This window comes from Apis cerana, linkage group LG13 (genome assembly GCF_029169275.1).
Source record: "Apis cerana isolate GH-2021 linkage group LG13, AcerK_1.0, whole genome shotgun sequence".
Classification (NCBI taxonomy): domain Eukaryota; kingdom Metazoa; phylum Arthropoda; class Insecta; order Hymenoptera; family Apidae; genus Apis; species Apis cerana.
Genome location: NC_083864.1, coordinates 3,598,523 through 3,620,463, shown reverse-complemented (window position 1 = coordinate 3,620,463; position 21,941 = coordinate 3,598,523). Strand labels below are relative to the sequence as shown.

The 21,941-nt window shown below is 35.7% G+C and overlaps 4 protein-coding genes across 7 annotated transcripts; 3 read left to right on the top strand and 1 right to left on the bottom strand.

Annotated features, from left to right (window-relative positions):
• Positions 1 to 6,968: 6,968 nt before the first annotated feature.
• LOC107998842 (putative uncharacterized protein DDB_G0286901) lies at positions 6,969 to 16,516 on the top strand. Of its 4 annotated transcripts, none has more exons than XM_062083453.1 (6): positions 6,969 to 7,994; positions 11,001 to 11,146; positions 11,220 to 11,310; positions 11,383 to 11,486; positions 11,575 to 11,996; positions 12,079 to 16,516. In XM_062083453.1, the coding sequence occupies exons 1-6, from the start codon at positions 7,801 to 7,803 to the stop codon at positions 14,410 to 14,412; spliced, it is 3,291 nt and encodes a 1,096-aa protein (XP_061939437.1). In that variant the 5' UTR covers positions 6,969 to 7,800; the 3' UTR covers positions 14,413 to 16,516. The 4 variants fall into 4 exon arrangements, with proteins under 4 accessions (XP_061939437.1, XP_061939438.1, XP_061939440.1 ...); XM_062083454.1 differs by having other exon boundaries at positions 7,462 to 8,088; positions 10,957 to 11,146; XM_062083456.1 differs by having other exon boundaries at positions 7,462 to 10,126; positions 10,957 to 11,146.
• A 730-nt stretch (positions 16,517 to 17,246) lies between these two features.
• Positions 17,247 to 19,286, top strand: LOC107998853 (cyclin-L1). The gene is made up of 4 exons (XM_017058367.3): positions 17,247 to 17,599; positions 17,695 to 17,879; positions 18,002 to 18,586; positions 18,688 to 19,286. Exons 1-4 carry the CDS (start codon positions 17,369 to 17,371, stop codon positions 18,932 to 18,934), a joined length of 1,248 nt encoding a protein of 415 aa, XP_016913856.1. The 5' UTR covers positions 17,247 to 17,368; the 3' UTR covers positions 18,935 to 19,286.
• Positions 19,224 to 20,241, bottom strand: LOC107998855 (leucine-rich repeat-containing protein 51-like). Its single transcript, XM_017058369.3, has 2 exons — positions 19,870 to 20,241; positions 19,224 to 19,761 (listed from the first exon to the last, which is right to left on the bottom strand). Exons 1-2 carry the CDS (start codon positions 19,985 to 19,987, stop codon positions 19,280 to 19,282), a joined length of 600 nt encoding a protein of 199 aa, XP_016913858.1. The 5' UTR covers positions 19,988 to 20,241; the 3' UTR covers positions 19,224 to 19,279.
• Positions 20,242 to 20,444: 203 nt separating this feature from the next.
• Positions 20,445 to 21,919, top strand: LOC107998854 (borealin). The gene is made up of 2 exons (XM_017058368.3): positions 20,445 to 20,587; positions 20,697 to 21,919. The coding sequence occupies exon 2, from the start codon at positions 20,715 to 20,717 to the stop codon at positions 21,576 to 21,578; it is 864 nt and encodes a 287-aa protein (XP_016913857.2). The 5' UTR covers positions 20,445 to 20,587; positions 20,697 to 20,714; the 3' UTR covers positions 21,579 to 21,919.
• Positions 21,920 to 21,941: the final 22 nt, after the last annotated feature.

Sequence of the window (21,941 nt, the reverse complement as noted above, 5' to 3'; positions counted from 1 at the left end):
AAAAATTTTTATGATATCCAATTATCGAATGAGTCAAGGTGGGTATGTAAAAAAATAACAGTTCAAACGTTTCTAGTCGAAATATAAATCTTGAAAAATGGAGGGAAGGTGCCAATAAAATGCGAATAGAGAAAATATGGATAAACGCATAATTCGCGACGAATGTGATTCAGAGATTTGAATTAATTACGAAATTTGCGTCAACTAGTTACATGGTTACCCATGGTCGATAAATGTTTGAGAAAAGGGAACCGCACGATTTTGAATAAGCTAAAAATCAAAAAAAACTGCCAGTTTAGAGGGGAAAAAAAAGGAGAGTTACATTAGAAATCATTGCTCGTTAGAATTTATAATGAACCAAAAGGGACCCAGATTTTTACACGTTATTTTTCTACGACCTTTTTAAAACGGCATCGCGTTACGTTCTACTATTACGATCAATCGTTATTTATCTATCGATCCGCCAATTACAGAATAGTTACATTGAAAACATAATAAAATTCGTTCGAACTGACGACTTACGAAACGATAAAGTAGCCACGAAGACTGTAAAGATTTTAATATCAAAATTGTTCCAAGAATAGATAGTTGCCATGTAACTGTACGTAAGTTGAAATATTAACCCATTGTTTGAAGCAACATTCATGTACTTCCTTATTAACAACACGACCAGTACGTACCGTATCCAAAGTTAGAATTCGAAAAGACTTGAACGCACGATGTATACCTGTTTAGCAAAGGCAATATACCTGTATACTGTGACAAAGGGTCGTCAAATTTTTCCCAACTTTGAATATCTCGAGGACATTTCTTGAACCATTGTGCCCAAAATGTGACGTATCGTAAGCATAAAATATGATAAAAAAGAACGAAGAGAAATTAAATTGTCGCAATTGCGTTTTGGATGAGATCGCAGATCTGTGTGATCGAAAATTTAAGGGAAAAGTTTTAAGTTAAAAGAAAAAAAGAAAGAAAATTATAATTATAATAAGAAAAGATACAAATTATTTTTTATCATCGCGAACCCTGTTGTTCGTAACGTAGCTACGAAAAATTTTCGTTTCACAGTTTAAGATTACGATTTTTAATAATAAGCCTGATCGAGTATGCTTCGAAAGCATTTTCATAATAATTCTATGGAATAGTATGCAATTAATTACCCAATTACTATCAATATTATGCCCATACCTCAATATTAAATATAATATAACGCAGTACAGTATTTCCATAATAAACAAGTTGTGAGTTGTAATCGAACCAAAAATGTCTATAATCATTGAGAATATAATTATTAAAATATTTAAAGTTATTTCTATTCCCACGTTTAACCTTTGATTTGAACAATTTTATCAAATTTTGTTTCGTTGTTACTTATAGAACGGTCCTAAAATTGCCAATTTTATTAACTCAGTGCGTACGATTTGACCAAAATCGAATTATAAGAATGAGCCAAGAAATAAAGCACAATACGTTTTATCGAAATCAAGACAAAAAAAAGAAATGGAAAATTATTGTAGATTAAGTTGCAAAATAATTCAGGTTATAAATGCATATTATATTACTATATATCCAGTATCATTGATCGTTCGAGTATCTAATTATCCATGTCATTATCGCAAGGTTCTCTGCGTTTAAAAACGCCGCGTTACATCTTGTCGACGATTAATCGGCAATGTTTGTTATCGCTAATTAGTTAGCGTGATTATCCCTATGTTTTGTTAAAATTGTTTTTTAAGAATCATATTACAGTGTACGATCATTGCTCGTCAATAAATCGTGATGTGTATAATCACAAACGAGTCTACTTCATTCTCTTTACCTCCTTTATATGATTACCTTATTAAATTGCTGCAATCAATTTACATATCTTGATGTTTTAAAAAATTTCATCGTGTTTTTCGTGTTCAAACGATACATCTATTATAATTGCAAAATTAAAAATTATAAACAACACAGGAAACAATAAGAAACCAATAAGAAAATCCGATGCCTCCACCACATCTACGCCATTTTTAAATTCGAATGGAATCGAAGCAAACTTTTGTTCAATTTTTAAAATTTACGATGCGTGCAATAACAATTCTGAAGGATTTTATAACAAATATAAATAAATAATGAACGATCGAAAAAAAAAAAGAAGTAAAATGGCCCAAGAATAACGAATGGCATACAATTAAATCGCATAATGCTTGTTCACAGAATGGCGGAAATAAAAATTTAGAAAGACTGAGCACATTTTCAGATTAAACAGTTACAAATGAAACTTTGTCTCAATGGTCTCAAAGATACCAGAAAAAGGAGCGAAGAAGAGAAGAATCAGGTATAGGTTCCTGCAAATGACCTTCGTTACCTCCGGTCCCTTCGCCCTCTTCGACCCGAGCTAGAAGGTAGGGAGGGGGGCGAAGGTAAAAAAGGCGAGGAGGGTACGAAGGATGCCTACCTTCGACAACCTACATTAGGTACAGGAGATGTGGAGTCAGCCTGCGGCCGCGGGCCACGGAAACTCGGCCGCTGATTGGCTACAACCTCCCCCAGGGAAGTGCGTTGCGAGCGTCGGAAGTGAAGAGGGGTGAGCTTACCCAAAGCGAGACGTTTATACACGAGGCGAAAGGTTCGTTCCCGAAGAGGATCGTGCCTCCATACACGAGCACGTTCCCTCCCTGTCCCAACGCATCGTGTACAATCGACCAGCACGGCAACCATTCCCTTCTCTCTCTAATAATCCGTTTCTCTCCCTTTCCCCCTGATACTCTTCCGATTTCGGTCTCCCTCTTTTCTTCTCGCACCCCGTTGCCCCAGTCGGTACGCACTAATGCCGCCACCTCTTCGATCCCTCCACAATCTCCCGTTCCGACGCGGCCTGCCCTTGTCGTCCTCCATCCCACCGTGCTATCCTTTTACTGGCTTCTGTTTACGCACGTACACGTTTACACCGCGAACACGAGCAAGAGAAACGCGTTGGACGAAAGGAGACAGACACGGAAATATCTGGCGAAGGGTGGATGGACGGAGGCGGGTAAGAGAAAGAGGGAGAAAGGGAAAAGAAGGGGAAGATAGATAAAGCAAAAAAAAAGAAGGAAGGAAAGAAAGAAAGAAAGAAAGAAAGGAAAAAGAGGAGAGGACGAGAGAGACGATAAATCGTACGTGAATAAAGCGAAAGAGGGATGGCAGGTACAGGTAGAAAAGGATAGAGAGGGAGGGAGAGCGAGAGTGGAAAGGGAAGGGTGGAAAGGATAGAGAAAGAGGAAGGTATTGAAAAAGAGAGAAAAGGTACGCGTACCTACATGAACTTACACATATAAAGGGGACGCAAGTGCATGTCGTGTCATCGGCTACGAGGGATACGCACACACTCGTCCGCACCCTCCTGCTGCCGAATGTAGTAGAGAATGAATAATGTACCCACGTACAGCCGATGTCAGGAGGGGCTCCAGGGAATGTAAGCATCGGCCCGTCCCCTCCGAAGGCTTTGTAGGCCGTTTATCGAAACGGCGTGGCCGTCTGCGACAGGATTGCACGTAGGCGATCGTAGGATGCCGCCGTTCTGGCTGGAACCTACCACCAACTTAAATCTACATATATTAATGCTTCCGATGATCAACTTGTTTCGACCCAATTATCGTTACCATTTTTGGGATCGGTGATCGGGAATCATCGATTATTCCCTGATGATTGTTCCGTCAAAAATCGCCATTTCTAATACCTCTTTTCTAGCGATTTTTTACCGCTACGATACGACGCGAAATAACAATGATCACGTGTTTAAAATATAGATAAATTCGTTTTCGTGAAAGGAATGAATCTGAATTGGAAATGTTTTACGAGGGAGTGGCACAACCACTTAATGACTCGTCTTCGATCGCTACACGCAAATAGGTGGAGTAGCAGGAGGCAAGCAACGGAGAATCGGCCTCACGCGGCTCCACAAAACACGTGGAAGGTTTCCCAAAAGCGTATATCGACCGATAACGCGGCGCAGACTCACTGGAGATCCTGCACGTATACCAATATATCCTCCGACCGAATGTTCGGATCGGGCCGCCCACGTATCACCTACAGGTTCTATACACCAAGAAGGGAACGATTCGCGGAACGGTGGACAAAGAACGAGCCAAGGAAACGGAGAAAGGACTAAAGGAAGAGATAGCTGCGGAGCCCATCTAGCGGCGTCTCATTCGCTCGTGATTCCAGCCGCGTTCCACAGCTAAACGACCGACCATCCGTCCAAGCCCTCCTGGTGGGGATAGCCCTCCAAGGGATCCTTCCAGAGAAAGCTTCGGGAGGAAGCCTACGGTCGGTGTTTTCAAGCGATGCATGCTAGAGGGGAGATCTGCAGGCTCGAGGGCTCGAGGGGAAGGGAACGTACACGCACCATGCGAATATTTTTGTCGGCATCCTCCAACTGTTCGGGAACCGGTAGAAGGGGGAACGGTTCTTAAAGTACACCCAGGGAGTGTCAGGATTGGAAGGTCGATTACCGTGGTGGGAGTATGCTGTTAGTTGCCTCATAGCTGACTGGTGTAATTAAAAACGCCCGTAATTAATATTTCTCAATCGAGATTCGTCATCGTATTTTTCGTATTTCGCTAAAATTCAATTCACCTTGCGAATTTCCCCAATCTCCGTCTCCTTACGAATTTAGACACGGTGGACGCGCTCATTCGGTTAGATTTTTCTCACCTGTAGCCAAGATCTTAGCGACCTGATGTAACTGCATCGTGCAAGAACGCGAATACATTCGTTATACACCGGAGAAATTAATTGTCACGGTATATTCAATGGGAAACAAAGACTCTGCTGACACTATTGTAATATCGTGCATACGTTTCAAACTTTCGAAACGATTGGCTCTCCTGCTCGTAACCTATGAAACAGCCTTATCGACTGGCTGTAATGCAATGTATTACCGCCATTTTGGTTCCCATTCAGATTAACTGCCCGAATTCTCGAGCCTTTTGCGCTCATTCTACGATTAATCGTTAACTCGTGTTCTTCATTAAATATTCAACTACCTTATTTATCGTAACGCGAGCCTTGACAATTCGTTCGACATTCAAACAACATCTTCTCCTCCGTCCCGACATCATCATCGACTTTCAGCCGACAGAATTGCGTCGATCTGGAAACGATATTTCCAACGCCGATTCCACCAGATTTCTAATAATAATCTTGAGAATCGGGAGCTTTACGTGTCTCCGGTCGGAGGAAAGCGTTGGCGGATTGAAAGATTATTCGACAGCGCAAGCGCGCCGTACGTGCAAATAGCGAGCGGGTGCACGTCACGGAGATCTGTACGCTGTACTTGCACACGAAGACTCGCATTCGGACACTTAGGTACGCAGATGCGAATGCGATGTATTTTCATGATATCTGCAATGATTTTTCTCCTTGCGCCCGTCCCCGTTCTCGGCTTTCGATGCAATTTCGATGTTCATTACGAAAATCTCGACCCGTTCGGAGCAGAAAATAAGCAAAGAACGAACTTGTCGGATCAAGCCGAATACCGTTATCTCGCGTCTAACTTCGAATCTTTGTAACTAAAATCGAAAGCTAAACTGCTCGTATCGTATCTACAACGTTGTATGTTTTCGCGTTTAAGGAGAATTAGTCGAAAATAAAAGTAACGAAGTAGTGTTTCGCCTAGAACTAAAAAGTTGCATCTAAATGGATATTCAGTAACAGAGGTCAGCCGACATTTGCAGTTGATAAGAAGTAAAACGGATGTAGGTATGATTAAATGTTGCGCAACGTTAGTAGAGTCTAGATTAGATACACCGTTCCGTCATGTCGCCGCTTGTTTTCGGTAGGGACCAAAATGGCGGAGTTTAGGGAACAGGAAATATTATCGGAGTGCGATTATTCGGATTCTTACAAATACATGTGGACGAAATTGATACGAAAGTTATATCGCTAAATGTTAGTATACTATGAAATTTTTAAACTTCGATTAATGCGAAATGATAATAATGCTGGCTTGTATTTTTGCTACGTCGCTGCAAACTATAAGCCGATTTTTTTATGTAGATTTATAGATCTATTGTTTTCTTCGGTATCGATCTATCAAAGATTAATTGCAAATAATTATATTTTCCAATATTAAATGGCATTCTTGATCTTTCGATAAATTAAGCTGAGATCTCCGTATCTCCTTTCATAAAACGCGAAGTTCTTAATTGAAATACGATACCAGGATGAATAAAAATTTTTCATTCACTTGCCATTTACGATCATTCTTTCGGGAAATTGTGACAAATATTATCTTGGTCGAATACTTGTTCCTTTGATGAGCTTATGTAATGCATATTGAATTTTTATGTAGAGAAAAGCATCAAGGAAAACGATAAACATTTCTTACCGAATTGTCAATCTACGTTACGTAATAAAATTCAAGAATCTAAAGGAAGAGAGATGTTGAATATTTGAAATTGAAAAAACGTAAAAAGTATTTGCGATATAAATTCATATGAAATTAAGATTCGTAATAAAAATTTATTGGTTTCCTAGAAATTCTATCTGATTTTATTACCGATCAAAGGACCATACGTTGCTTGTTTCGCGATAAGTCAACATTGGTTTTTCAAACGTAAACGGATTTATTCCGCATTTATTCAAACATACGCGGAAATTCATCTAGTTGCAATCTGAAATACCGATTTCCGTTGCTAGCGATGATGTAATTGGAGGTTACGAGGTAGGAGAACGATCAAAGAAGAAGAAGGCGAAGGATCAGAGCTCGAGCTAGGGGGTCGTTTCTACGTTCACGGAGAGGCGAAAGAGAATAATGAGAGAAGCAGAGAAAGAAAGAGAGGACGAAACGTAATGCACGAAGAGAGGGGTAGCTCGAAAAGGGTGAGGTATCGGCGCACGAATAGAGGGGAGCTCGTAACCCGGCTGGTAACGCGGCGTGATCCTCGATGGGGTGAAGGGGGAGTAGTCGCTCGTTCGTGTGTTCCGTGTAGTACACTAGTGTCGGTACGTACCACTCGGCAGAGAGAGGAGGGGTGGCCAGAAGCGCGCATAGAGGAATGGAGAGAAAAACGACTCGTACAGGCAGCGAGGCAGGCAGGCAGGCAAGCAGGCAAGGCAGACAACTCGGGTAAGCCAAGCTGGCAGCCAGGCAGACTAGGCAGGCTAGTCGAGCGAACAGTCGAGTAAAGATACGGTGCTCGAAGGGGCAAGAAAGAGTCGGAATTAGGGAGAGAGACAAAGAGAGAGAACGCGAAGGGAGAGAAGAGAGAGAAGAGAAGAGAACAGAAGAGAAGGGAAGAGAAGAGAAGAGAAGCGAAGAGAGGAGTAAAACGAAACGACAGGCGTAGCGAGGAGTGTGTAAAGCCTGGAGGACAGGAGAGAAAGACTATGGAGGGGGTGAACATGGAGCGCAAAAGGGGCGCGCGGCAAAGGGATGCAGGGACTGCCATAGGGAGGGGAAAGAGGGGAAAGGGCATATCCCACTCGGGGTTTCAGTTTAGTTTGGCGTGAGTCGCCGTACTGTTCGGTATTTCGTGTGTTGCTACGATCGTTTTATGGCCGATGTCGTTCATTTCCGTGGTTTAGTTCCATAAAACGCCGCACAGTATTCCGTGGCGCCATTGTACGGACTCATCGTATTCCTGTCTAACCGTGTACTCGTCGTCGTCGTCGTCGTCGTCGTTGTCGTTGTCACGATAATTGTCGTTGTTGTGATTTTTGAGCTTGTATTATATTTTCTTTTTAACGAGTCTGGCCAGGCCGTAGCGTAATTTCAGAGCTTAGTGCACAGTCGGCGGTAAGGTGAAAGTAAATCCCGTCGGGTTTACTCGAATGCCAGGGAAGCTGGTTGTACGTCACGAAATCGCGTATACATCGAGCACGCGACGTCACTGTTGTCTGGATAGCCCTCATCTCGATTTCGCAAGAGGGAGGACTTCAAGTTTGAACCCGAACCCGAATACTGTAGCGACCTCGCATTTCCTCTACAATATCATTGGAGCACGAACGACACGGCATCGCTTTGTGTACGTACGCGGCCAGTATGCTCTACTACCATAGAGGATAGCGTTAGCCACTCTCGTATGCGTGTAGCCGCACGTACGGTTCGCATGCTCGCACGTAAGTACACGCACGCACACTCTATCACCCAATATAGCGCTTTCCAGCGAATACACTTGTGTACATGTAAACCTACTCGCCGGTTGAATGCTGAGAAACAACAGCGAGAAACAGAGAGGGGAAGAGGGCAAGAAAGAGCAAAGGAGAAGAAAGAAAAAGGGAGAGTAAGACGGAGAGAGCGGTTTCCTCCATCTTTTTCTCCCTCCCTTCTTCTTTTCTGTCCCGCTCTCATTCTCTCTCCCTCTTTCTCTCGTTACTACCCGTTTGCCCCTCTCCTCGGTCTATCCTCTTGCTCATATTCCCTCTTTCTCCAACTTACACGCATCGTCTTATTCTCGTACGCGGCACTCGTGTATTTATGCGTTTTCTCATATTCGCGCTGCCTCCTCTTTCGTCCTCGACGAAATCGCTCGGTATGCGTTCGCGATACGCGCGACGATGGAATAAACATCGACTGGGAACACGGCCGGTTTCTCACAGAGAGCATGGGTATCGCTCGTTCAGTTTTTCTGCGAGGATAATCGCCTTTTGGAACGCGAAATCTAGCAGCTATTGTCCGAAATCGAAGATAGCACATCGAAAGTTTTACCACTGAAAAAAAACTCGTTTTGCCGCTTTCGTCGCGGAATGTTCGCGCTCGCGATCGTGCAAACCCCTCCGTTGTCTACGATATGCAAGGAAACGTGTCTCTACTGATTAATCAGCTGGCCGCCTCAACAACCAGATCGCTGTGAAACACGGAATACGAAAGCAACGGAACAAACAATAGGCGGGAAATTCCTTTCGATGGATGAGATCAAGTTCGAAGGCCTATCGGCGCTTTATTCCGCGATTTCAGCTTATTAATTAGAAATTTCTTATCGTCGCTTAACAACTATATCGAAGAAACTATGCTGACAAATCGTTGAAAAAAATGTGATTACCTAATCATTTTCGATTTTACCGCACCTGGAAACGAATTTTACAAAGAGAAACGAATGTTCGCGAACCTCGAACATTCGAAGAGGAAAGAATGTTTTTTTCTTGGACAACGGTCGTAAGACAAGCTGGACGATTGAATGCCTTTCTTTTGCGATTTCTGTAGACCGTCGCTAGGTTACTTCGAATCATGGTCTTCCGTCCAGTAGGGTCGACGTCTCCCTACTCTCTTTTCTCGGGGTACAAGCGTATAGAAGCGATGGTCGAGGGATCAGAAAGCAGCTGGGGGTCTAATCTGTAACGCGCGATAAGACGACTAAAGTTTCGCGAAAGAAAATGAGACGTTCAAAAATGAGGGCATGTTCGTGTAAACTCCATTGAAAGAACATTCTCTTAACAAAGCTTTCTCGTTATATTCTTTCTAACTTGCTGACGCAATTGATAAAATTTATACGAAGAAAAGTAATAAAAATTACTTGATTTTTTAAAACAAGTCTTTTTGAAAGAACACTTGACGATAACTAATCTGATATTAGCATAACTATTTCAATATTATGAGAATTAGAAAGAATTTACACGATTTCGAGCATTAGTTTCACGATTGATTCGAAGTGATCCCTCTTTCTATCGCTTGTCACAATTTCGTTTGAGAATTTTGCTTCTTCTTACGACCAGCTCGATATAAATAGACGAAGTACTAGAATTGCAGAACGTGTGGTGTGTACCTAAAGTTAGCCGATTCGATATGTAAATAATTCTAGTTAATTTCCATCGCGATAATTGAACTCGATGCTCACCTAGATCTTCGTTCCCTAACAAATGCATCATCGTCATTCGAAGAATATCTTCTCAATATCTTCTCGTTTCGAAGATTATTCTTATCTACTCTTAGTTGTGTACAGGCCTTTACTTTGACGCGTCCCTGCATTCGCGACATGTGCTGCACTCGGAGGAAAGTGTCCAAGCAAACGGACGTAAACGATCGAATGAGAACTTACGAGCAAAGTCTCGAAGATCTAGCAACGAGAGATAAAGCGGGAGAAACCTCGTAACAGAAATTCGAGCAAGAATCTCCTTTAGTTTCTGTTAGTGACTGTTGATAGCACGAAACAACGTTAACGTATGTAGATTTGTAGCAAATGATATTAGAAATTGAATGTGATTTTCCATCCATATTCACATCTCCGTATTTCGATGTACCGTATAGCACTCGATATCTCGTTCGTACACGTGCTCACAGATCAATCGAAACACTTAGAATTCATAGAACGATCTCGAAACGAGTAGAGTTAATTCTTGGCAGCGATAACGGCACCATTTACTGACTTATCGTTGGCTCTCTGCAAAATTCCGCGATATTCGATCAATATGGGCAGATATTTGGCGGGTTCATGGATGCATACGCGTTTCGTTCGCAGACTAAGGGCTGGCATCCACAATTTCAGCATGCTAGGCGAGTGGAAAAACGGAAAGGACACTTTCAGGCAGGGATAAAACGCACCCGTATACCTACGGGTGGTTGAAATCGGATGGAGGGGGGCCCGAGAACGAGGCAACGGGATTCTAGCTACCTGAGAAACCTTCGGGAAAGTGGGCTAAACACCATGACTCGGCCTAACCGTTTCCTATGTCGTGCGATTTATTTGCGAAACTTGCGAATTATCGTCGCGTATCTCGTTATCGTCGCACACGGATGAGACAGCTGCTTTTCATAAAAGTACCACATATGATAAATAATCAAACGCATTTAGAATTCTAATCTGTTTGTTTTGTCGATCAAAGCACGGAGAAGGATACGCAAGATGCATTTTGATAATGAAAACACTATACCTATATTTCTTTACGCTTCATACGACGACTTTTATTTTACTCATCTTATTATCTCTCTTAATCCTTTAACAAAAACAAAAATTTTCGTCGATACTAAGATTGATTTTTTTGACGTTACAGCTTTCCATTGGAGATATTACATGGAATCGTGTTTATCGTTACAGACATTATCACCGACAATTAAGAATAAGAAAAATGTCGGGAATAGGTAAAAGGACTTACCTCCGAGAGGTAAATCCCTATCTTATTTGTCCTTTATGCAGAGGATATCTTATAGATGCAACCACTGTCGTCGAATGTTTGCATTCGTGTAAGTAAATTAAATCGAATTTGAATTATATTCCATGGAACAAATAATGATATGTTGCTTTCTTGCCGATCAGTTTGCAGAAGTTGTATTCTCAAGCATCTCAACACAGAAGCTCATTGTCCTTCTTGCAAACATGTTCTCAACAAAGCCAAACCGAATATCAAGTAAGTTTTGCATAAGATTTAGAAATTTTAAGTTGTTCGAAATGGGAAATTATTTAAAAAACTTATTTTCAGAGCTGATAAGGCGTTGCAAGATATCGTATACAAACTGGTACCAGGATTATATCACAAAGAGATGCGAAAGAGAAGAGAGTTTTACAAAAAACATCCGGAGCATGGTAAAACTATATTCAAAATTACTATCTATCTTTTAATTTGATCGTATTTTTCATAACAATTATTTCGACGCTTAAATTTTATATATAGCGGATTTAGCGACTCCAGAACAACGTGGAGAAGATGTTAGCGGAAGATTAATTTTCGCTCCAGAAGATGCTGTTAGCTTAAGCTTGGAATATTTACCGCCCGGAGCCGATCCTATGAGCATTTTACTTAGCACCAACGATGATATCAATAATTCTAACGCATCTAACAATCAAAATAATAACAGTAACAATACTAGTAATAATGGTTATAACAATAACGCTAACAATCATAGCACAAATACAACGAGTAGACGATATCTTCAATGTCCAGCACTGGTAACTATTGCGCATTTAAAAAAATTCTTAGCTTCGAAATACAATGTTGATATGACAAGGTACACGATCGAAATTTGTCATCGACGTGCTCCGCTTCCGGAACACTGGACTCTCATGGATGTCGCTTATATTTATGCATGGAAAAGGGTAAAGAATTGTCTATTCTTCTTATGAAATGTTTTAAACGTGTTACTTTCATCATTATAATGTTTAAAAATTTTATTTTTAGAATGCACCAATGCGATTTTTTTACCGAGTTGCGTTAGAAGAGCAAAGATTAGAGGCACCTCCTCACGACAGGCCTTCTACGCCAGGTTTGGGCGCCAGTTTTCCTCCAGTCGATACTACTATTGCTATACAGAACAACGTTAATTCGGAAAATCTTGAGAATGATATAGAATCCAAGTCAGAGACAAAATCTATAAAGGATACTGATGAAAAAATCACGTTAGACAATCAAAATGAAATTTCGAATGAAAAATCGCGTTCTCCAAGTGAACAAATATCTACAAATGAGACTATTGATAATCATAAAATAACTATTAAAGAAGATCAACTTATAACTAGTGTAGTAACATCGACAACCACGACATCAACGACAGTTTCTATAGCATCGACGAATATTACGTCAACAACGACAGCTACCAACACAGTTGTTTCATCGGCAACGACAACTACTAATACAAATAATGTCTCATCCACATCGAATAGTGAAAATAAACAAATTAAAACACCTATAAAAATACTCAAGAACTCAGAGGGAAGATATGAGGTTTTGAGAAGTCCGCCAGCAAGTTGGAATTCGAAAGAACAAAGCATTACAAATATCGAAACAAAATCTTCGAATCCAGAATTTAGTGTTGTAAGTATAGGCAACGGACAGAATTCGAATGGAGTAAAGATTACTTTAAAACAATGTTCACCAAACAATACAAGTCCAAACAAGCCGAAAGTTATCAGTAATGTATTATTACATTGTGGCCAAGTAGACAAAGATAGTTCTGAGGCGTTACTTATTCAACAATTACAGAGGAACAGAGAGAAACGTCAAATAGAGAAACAAGAAGAACAAAGAAGAAGAGTAACTTTTATGGAACGATTGACTCCTGAGAAAACTATTAGTACTACCAACAATACTAATAGTAATACTTTAAAAAGTATACAGAAAAAACCAGGAGAACAGCAAGAGAAAAAACAATTCCTTCAAAGTTTTCAGCTGACAGCTAGAGAGACGGGATCAGAAATAAAATTAGAATCTTCCTCTAATGAATTAAATATGAAGGATGAGATTAATGATACACAAAACAAAGATAATGTCACTCCGAAAAAAGAAGATGATAATGCAACAGAAACTTCAAATAATATAAATAATTCAAAGAATAAAAGTAATAATGAAAATATCAGTGTAAATGCAAGTGGAAATATTTCGAATGTAAGTAAACCAATAAGCGGAATTAATAACAATGCGCGAATCAACACGAATAAACAATGCAATGATATCGATACTTGCACGTTTGGTTACTCAAAGAGTACAAATCCGGGTATGAACATCAGCATTAATAATAACCCCGCAAAAGTGGATGTATATACTTTTTCTAATGATCCACCTATAGTTCCCGCGGGAGCAGTGAAAAGAAAATGTCCACCAGGTTTACCAATCTTTGATATCAGAAGAAAGAAACAACAACAAATTCAAACTCATATCTCAAAAAAGCAAACTCATGTACATCCGTCTCCTATTATGCAAAATAATACGAAATCACCTCGAAAATTAACAACGGAACATGTTATTTCAGCAAAAAGACCGGGAAATATAATTGCAGAAGCTGGACCTAGTCGAACACTCACGACACCAAGTTCAAAACCTTCCTCAAGTCCAATACTTTCGAACGATACAAGAAATATATTAGATGGTTGCGGATTAAACATTCCTGCAAGTCTCAGTATAACTCTAACAGCACCAAAATCACCTGGAAATAGTGGTGGATCTATTGAACCAAATGATTCCAAAGATAATCGAAAGAATACTCTGGGAAAAGTAAGTCCAAGCATTACTTTAAACGATAGATCTGTCGATCCACGAGTATTAAAGGCATTAAAAGCAGGACAAATAAGGATGCCTGCACCGTTAAAACCAAGACAAACCAAGCAACCAGAACGCGATCAGCAACGACAAGCACTTCCTACTAAACGGAAAAGGGATCAAGAATCAAGAGATATTCTAGATCTGAGCGGAGGAAAGAAGATGGACATACATCCATTAAGAATACCACAACCAGTGACAAAACTCAAAGCAAAGTCAACAATTAAAGACATACCAAACATTTCAGACCAGGGACAAATTGTAACACTTGGTGGTCATAAATATTATCGTGCACCTCCAGGTTCTTTGACTCCAGCACCACATCGTGTGAATGATTGTCCAATTCCTACTCCATTATCACGAGAACGATCACCTGTAATGTGGCGACCTGCTGAATCGTCAGCTATACGCATGCCGCTGATGCTTCGTGCCGATCTTCTTCGAATTCGATCCGCCGATGTCGGTGTACCATCACGCTGACGTCAACCAAGTTCATTGAATACATTCTGGTCTCACAAATCAAATTTCATCAATCGGCCATCAGGAGTGTGAAATGCTCACTTTCATCATTGTGATTACAATTTTGCTATATTATGTTGCAAATTTAAATAACAAGACAATACGAGCTCTATGTGATTCTCTTATATTATGGAAATCAACTTGAAGAAAAATAATGAATTTTAATCTTTTGTAAAACTATATATATTTATTCTGTTTAAAACTATAAAAGATTTGATCGAAATTTACAGCACGGAATTAAGTATCCCGCCGAAAATCAGGTTAAGTTGCTAAATCAAAAAGATGAAAATATTATACTTGTGTTTTCCTTCATATCCAAAAATATGCAACTGCATACAGACAATGAAATATATTTCAAGTTTTATTTAATAAGTGATCTTGAACATAAACAAATTCCATTATTTGAAAATGAACACGAAACATCTCATTTTGATTACAAGTCGATATATTACCGACATGTTACATTGAACAGCATAAAAAATTGTTGTTTATTGCTATAATTGACACGTGTTGATCAATATGCAGTGCGAACTTTTTCCTTTTTAAAAATGATCGATTTAAACTTATAAATGAAAGTGTTTGAAGTGTTTATGTGAGATTTTAAAGGAACATCTTTATGTGCTTGAAATTTGCTAGATAGCGAAGTGCATTAGTCTTTTTAATGACATAACTTAAAAATACAAATAATAAATATTGCTTTTTAGCAATATCAAACTGGCACAGTTTAAATTAAATAACTTTTTGCATTGAGATCAGTGCACATCACACCATGTCTGGCTAAAATTCAGACTATCGGATAGTTTTTTATGTCCAAATATAAACATAAAATGCGCAGTGCTTTCTACTGCAATTTGCACTGCCACGACAATCATAAAACGGTCGGTAGTAAAACTTTGTCCTCTTTCGATTGACCTATTTGATGGTTGAGTCCCATTGCATTAACTTATACCAGCAAATTGTAGAATTTACATTATCTAATTCGAGACAAGACGAGACAAGTGGAAATTTTGTGGCAACAATTGTTGATAATGTGGCAATTTGTCGAACTAATTTGACAAAAATTAGTACAAAGCATCAGTTACAGATTATCGATTCGACAAGTTACTATATTACCGACAATCATTAACGCAATAATATGCTTTAAAATCTTTTAGAAAAATGCAATATATATACATCGCACAATACAGGGAAATAATACAGCGCGAATGCTGGAAATTTTATTTTTTCAAACTTTTTAAGACCACTCGACTTCAAGAACTTTCATGTATGTATAGTTGCTTTATGGATACAACAAGATTTTTATCGAGATATAAATCTTTTCTGTACGAATGAATACATTAATATAATACGATTTTTAATGATTAATAAACAAAAATTTTGTAAAATACGATTAATATGATTTGTATAATAATTTTATTTTTTATCATAAAAATTGTTCCTACTTCGGTCCATACTAATTTTACAAAACAGAATTTATCAAAATACCTCGCATTAAAATGCGTTTTTAAATTTTAATAATTCAATCTGCATAACGAATTATGTAAATGCAAGGTTATATTAGTACAACGAAGATCAGGTACTCGATATGAAATCTGTTTTTCCATTCACTTACAGTTGTAAAATTTGTATGTAATAAGAAAAATAGGGACCGAAATTAAAAAAAAAACTCGAAGAAACAAAAAATATAATTATGTGTATAACATATAAATGATATCTATCCTATTGTTATTTCTTTATTTACTTTGCGTTACGTTTCATTATAAGTTACTACTTTGTATACGTTGTATAAATAATTGTTATGTTATGCGATTGTATTATATTATATATATTTCTTGATATATGTGTGTATATATTTATAATTGCACTAATATGTCATCCTTACAAAATTGCGTGCAAAATCCTATTATTTTGTAAGTTCGAAAAAATTCAATTTTAATCAATTGAAGATTCGTGTGAATTTGACACTATTAAAGTTTTAAAATGCAATTGTATGCATGTTGATTTTTAAACGACAAAAAATTACATGTAATAACAAAAAGATATATCATTATATAATTAAACAAAATATCGTTATAGTTTTTTCCTATTATCCTATGTCGAAGGCTAAAAAATTTTACAATTTGAAATATTCGAATATTTTATAATAGCATAATTTGTCGATTAAAGAAATAAAATTTTTAAAATAATATTAAAAAATATAAAAAAACTCACCAGTTTGCTTCTAAATATCGAATTATGTTGGTAAATTAAATATTCTGTAAAAAAATGAACAAATAATATTTAAAAATCTATTTATATAATTAAATTTTTAACGATTTAAACGATTATTATATTATACATGTTTTATTAAATTTATTAATCAAAAATATTCTTGAAAGATAATATGAAAAGATTATGATATCTTAATTTTATTTCAATATTCAATATTCTTTTTTATCTTTTACCACTATATTTTAACACTGTACTTGATATTTCAAACTTTTCGAAGCAATTATGATTCGCGCCTAATTGTGTTCCACAAACTATTAATTAATTACCGGAAGTGCTCAAAAATTATACAAATGAACAATTATTTTTTAATGTTTAAATATATATATAAAATTTTTTATACAAAATTATTATATTGAAAATAATTTGAAGGAAATTTTTTTAATATAAATATTTAGTCTCTTTTATTTTATTGAAATAATGATAAAAATCGAATAAAACAATTGATTATCAAAAATAGACAGTAGCGCCAAATACGGAAGGAACGAGTTCTATGCGAATTATACTTCTTTATATATATATAAGTATTAAAGTTTAAAGTTATACTTCGAAAAGGTATGGTTCATTCGAGGAAATGAACGGTTAACCTCTTTTTTTCACAAGTGATTGAACAAAAAGTTTTTACTGTGTTTAAACAGTGAAACTTATAATGAGTAATATAAAAGAAAATTCTACGGCTCCGGCAAAAAATACAACTACAGGCAATACGAAACCTTATGGAAAAATCGTATTAACACTTCAAAATTGTCTTTTACCTGAAGAAAAACTCAACTCGACGCCGTCGCATTTAGATGGATTGGATGCAGAAACCGAAACTGATCTAAGAATATTAGGATGTGAACTAATTCAAACAGCTGGTATTTTATTGAAATTACCACAGGTTTGTGATTTTTTTCACAAGTAAACAAAATGTTTGTAAACGTCATAACCTCTATAACCTCTGAATTAATTTTACTTCCATTATTATTTCTTTAGGTTGCAATGGCCACAGGACAAGTTATATTTCAACGATTTTATTATAGTAAATCGTTAGTTAGACATAATATGGAAACAACTGCAATGGGCTGTATCTGTTTAGCTAGTAAAATTGAAGAAGCACCTAGACGTATTAGAGATGTTATCAATGTGTTTAACCATATTAAACAAGTTTCTAGCCAAAAGTAAATACAATGTTTTATTTTTAATATTATAGAATTATATGTATATATTATATATTATATATTATATATATATATATATATATATATATATATATATAAAATATTACCAAATTTTTTTTTAGGCCAATACAACCAGTAATACTTGATCAAAATTATGTAGCCCTGAAAAATCAGGTAATTAAATCTGAAAGGAGAGTCCTAAAAGAATTAGGATTTTGTGTTCATGTAAAACATCCTCATAAAATAATTGTTATGTATTTGCAAGTATTGGGCTATGAAAAAAATCATGCTTTGATGCAACAATGTTGGAATTATATGAATGATTCTTTAAGATCTGATGTATTCTTAAGATATCAACCAGAAACTGTTGCCTGTGCATGTGTATATTTGGGAGCAAGACAACTTCAATTACCTTTACCTACTTCACCTGCTTGGTTTTCTCTTTTTAAAGTTAATGAATCTGCAATTAGAGATGTTTGTCGTCGTATATTACGACTTTATTTTCGACCTCGTGTTAAACCAGAACAATTAGAAAAACGTGTAGAGGAACTTCGTCGACAATATCAGGAAGCAAGAACCAAAGCAAGAAGTGGAGATGTTGATAGCCACACACCTAGCCCACCATTGCCCAAACATCATAATGCTTGGGGTGGATTTATTAGTCGTAGCGGTACTCATGCTGCACCCGAAAGAACAAAATCACCAAGGTATATTATAAACGATATTATAAATTATATTATAAAATTAAATTATAAAAAAGAAATAATAAAATATATATTTATCTAAAATCATTTTTATTACTATATAGGCGATCAAAATCACCAAGTACTTCACCATCCAGAGGTGAAGGAACAAAGCATTCCAAGAGAAAAAAACATAGTAGAAGCAGATCTCGCAGTCATAGTCATGGACGATCTCGAAAACCGAAAAAGGCGCAACGAAGGCGATCTGGCAGTCACAAATCATCTCGTAGTCGTTATAGATCACGTAGTCGATCTCGAGATAGAGATGTAGAAAAATCAAGTAAACATCGCAGTAAACACAGACGACATTGAATTATTTAATGTACAAAAAATCATTATACATATAGATATCGTAAAAAAGAAAGAAATTACTGCGAACACATGGGCTGTCACATTCAATTTGTAATATAATATGGGGCCTTTTTTATCTCTGTTAATTAATATACATTTAAATAGAACAAATAATTTCTACTGTATGGTACATATCTTGAGTTAATTTAACAATGATATAACAGTAGATTTGAAATAAATTATTTCTAAGAATGTTGAGTCAAAGTACCTCGAGATAAATGGTACATTCTTAAAAAAATATTACAAGTAATGATACTTAAAAGAAAGCGTGTATTTAATACAAAACTTGAAAATAAAATTTTATATTCATGTATTACCATATATTACTTTATAAAATCCAGCAGGTGCTGCCTTTTTCCTTTCAGTAGATAATACTGCTGAAAAGTCTAATGCTGTTAATTGTGGTAAAGTATGAACAATATATCCTCTATAATATGGAAGATTTTCAATGGGATTTCCGTGTAATGTTAAAGATCTAAGAGTTTGTAACTTTTGCAATTTAACAATATCATTAATATTCGAAATATTGTTTCCATGCAAATAAAATATTTTTATATTCGGAAATTTTACAATATCATCTCCAATTTCTTTTATCTTATTGAAAGAAAGATCGACCCAACTAAGATGCTCTGGATCATCGAGAACTTTTTGTGCAAGACTTTCAAATCCGTCCATTGAAGTTAATAAATTATTGCTTAACCATAAAGAACATGTTACGAAACGATCTGCAGATGTTCGCAATGGAATTTTACCCGTTCGTACTGATTGTGGACGTTTATTTGCCAATTCTCTTGTAATAAAATAAATATTTTTATTAATGTTATCTTTAAATTTAGAATAATGTATAATTTTAACAATATTTTTTAATTGTAGAAATTTTATATAATGTAACATACCATTCATTGTAGTTGCTCTTTTAAATGATAAATCCAATGGGGCTGCTATTAACATTTCTTGTCGTTCAGTTCGTTTATAATCAGAATATGGTTTTTCGTAACGAATAATACTCTCCATTTTAATATTTGAAAGATAAAGATTTGTCAAATCTTGAAGAAATTACTTCAATGTTAATATTGAGAATACATATAAAAAGTTTACTTAACATTAATTGTTAATTAAATATTATAATTAAAATTTTTATTTTTCATCTAAAATTCCTATTTCCATAATTTTTCTAAATATGGACAGAATATAGACAGAATAATATAGATTGTCACTTATCCAATAATTATTGTTGTATATATAATAAAAATAATTTTAATTATATCATTTTATGAATGTATTTCAGTATAAAATATAATTTTAATAAAATATATTTCATACTTCATATTATAGTTCAATAATTGTAAGAATGAAAAAGATAATATAAAAAATTGTAATGTGTAATCTAAAATTTTGAAATGTCACATAATTCAAATCGAATTGATTACTTTAAATTGATTAATTTAAATATATTTTTGAACACTTAAATTTAATGTAGAATAATGACACTAGATTGCTCTTTTTATAAGGTACATATATTCTTCCATTATTTTACCTTTCTATATTTCTTTATTATCATTGATCGAACTATAAACTATTAACGGCGGTAAACGAAATCGAAAACATTCCAATGTAAGTCAACTAAATAAAAAATTTGTGATAATTATATCCAAAAATTTTATTTAAACGACAATAAAAAGACGTGACAAAAAGCAAACAAGAAATTTAATTATATTTTTAGATTCTACGGCTACTAAAAATGCCGCGTACAAAACATGTTCAGAAACCAAAACAACAAGAAGAATTTTTAGAAGAAAGTGATTTATTAATTAAAGATTTTGAGCGACAAGCACATTTGCGAATTTCAAAAATGGAAGCAGAATCAAAAATGGCAATAAAAAGTATTGAAACTTTCGTTGACGTTACTTTATCTCGACTTCCGGCTGAGATACGGCAAATGACACTTAATGAAGTACTTAAATACGATAATGAAAATGAAAAAGAAAATTATAATGAAATTTCGTCATCCGTTGATGATCGTTCGCTACGAGTACCTCCGATGACAGTAAAAGGAAAAAAAACTGGAAAAAGAATTACTAGCGCGTCCGATGATGGATATGTAACCGAGGGAATAACAACAACACGTACATCAAGAGCTACTAAAGTTGAATCTGCTATTAGTAGAAGAACACGTAGTACTTCAAGGAATAGTAAAATGAAGCTTAGTGAAATAAATCAAGAAACTATAAAAAAAACAATAAAAGATAAACATATCAAATCTATGAAAATTGATAAATTTAAAACCCCTGCTACTTTGAAACCAGGAAATAAAGAATTTGATCTTGTAACTCCAAAAATAAAACCTAATACACCATTAAATGTATTAAGACGTCCAAGACAAGGGGAAATGGTTCTTAGTATGCAAGGTAGTCCTTTATTAGTTTCTGCAATTATTCAAGAAGATATTGCTAACATTAATGTACCCTTGCGTGATGGGAATGTTATGTCCTTATTACCTAATGATGGATTACGTATGTCACATATTCCTGCATTAGATTCAGAAACTTTGAAACAACTAGAAACTTTAAAAAGTCATATTGAGAAGGTTATCTCAACAAAATAATTATAATTATAATAATAAAATAAAATTTTGTAGGATGTATTTCACATTTTACTATTATATGTGTTGTGCCAATGAAATCAATTTAGGATTAAAATATTTCCTGAACATTGTCATAATTTTATTACAAATAATACATAATTGAAATTAATTGAATTATATGTTCATTTAATATATATTTTTACAATATTTTATATCTTATGACAATAACATTTTTGTAGCATATTAATATAAGATTATGAAATAAGAGAATTAACATTTTGAAACTTTTGTACAATATAATTAAGATCAATATAATTGCATGTATAATTTTTGACATAATAAAGATTATAAAATGAATTATATATAATTTTAATATCTAATTTG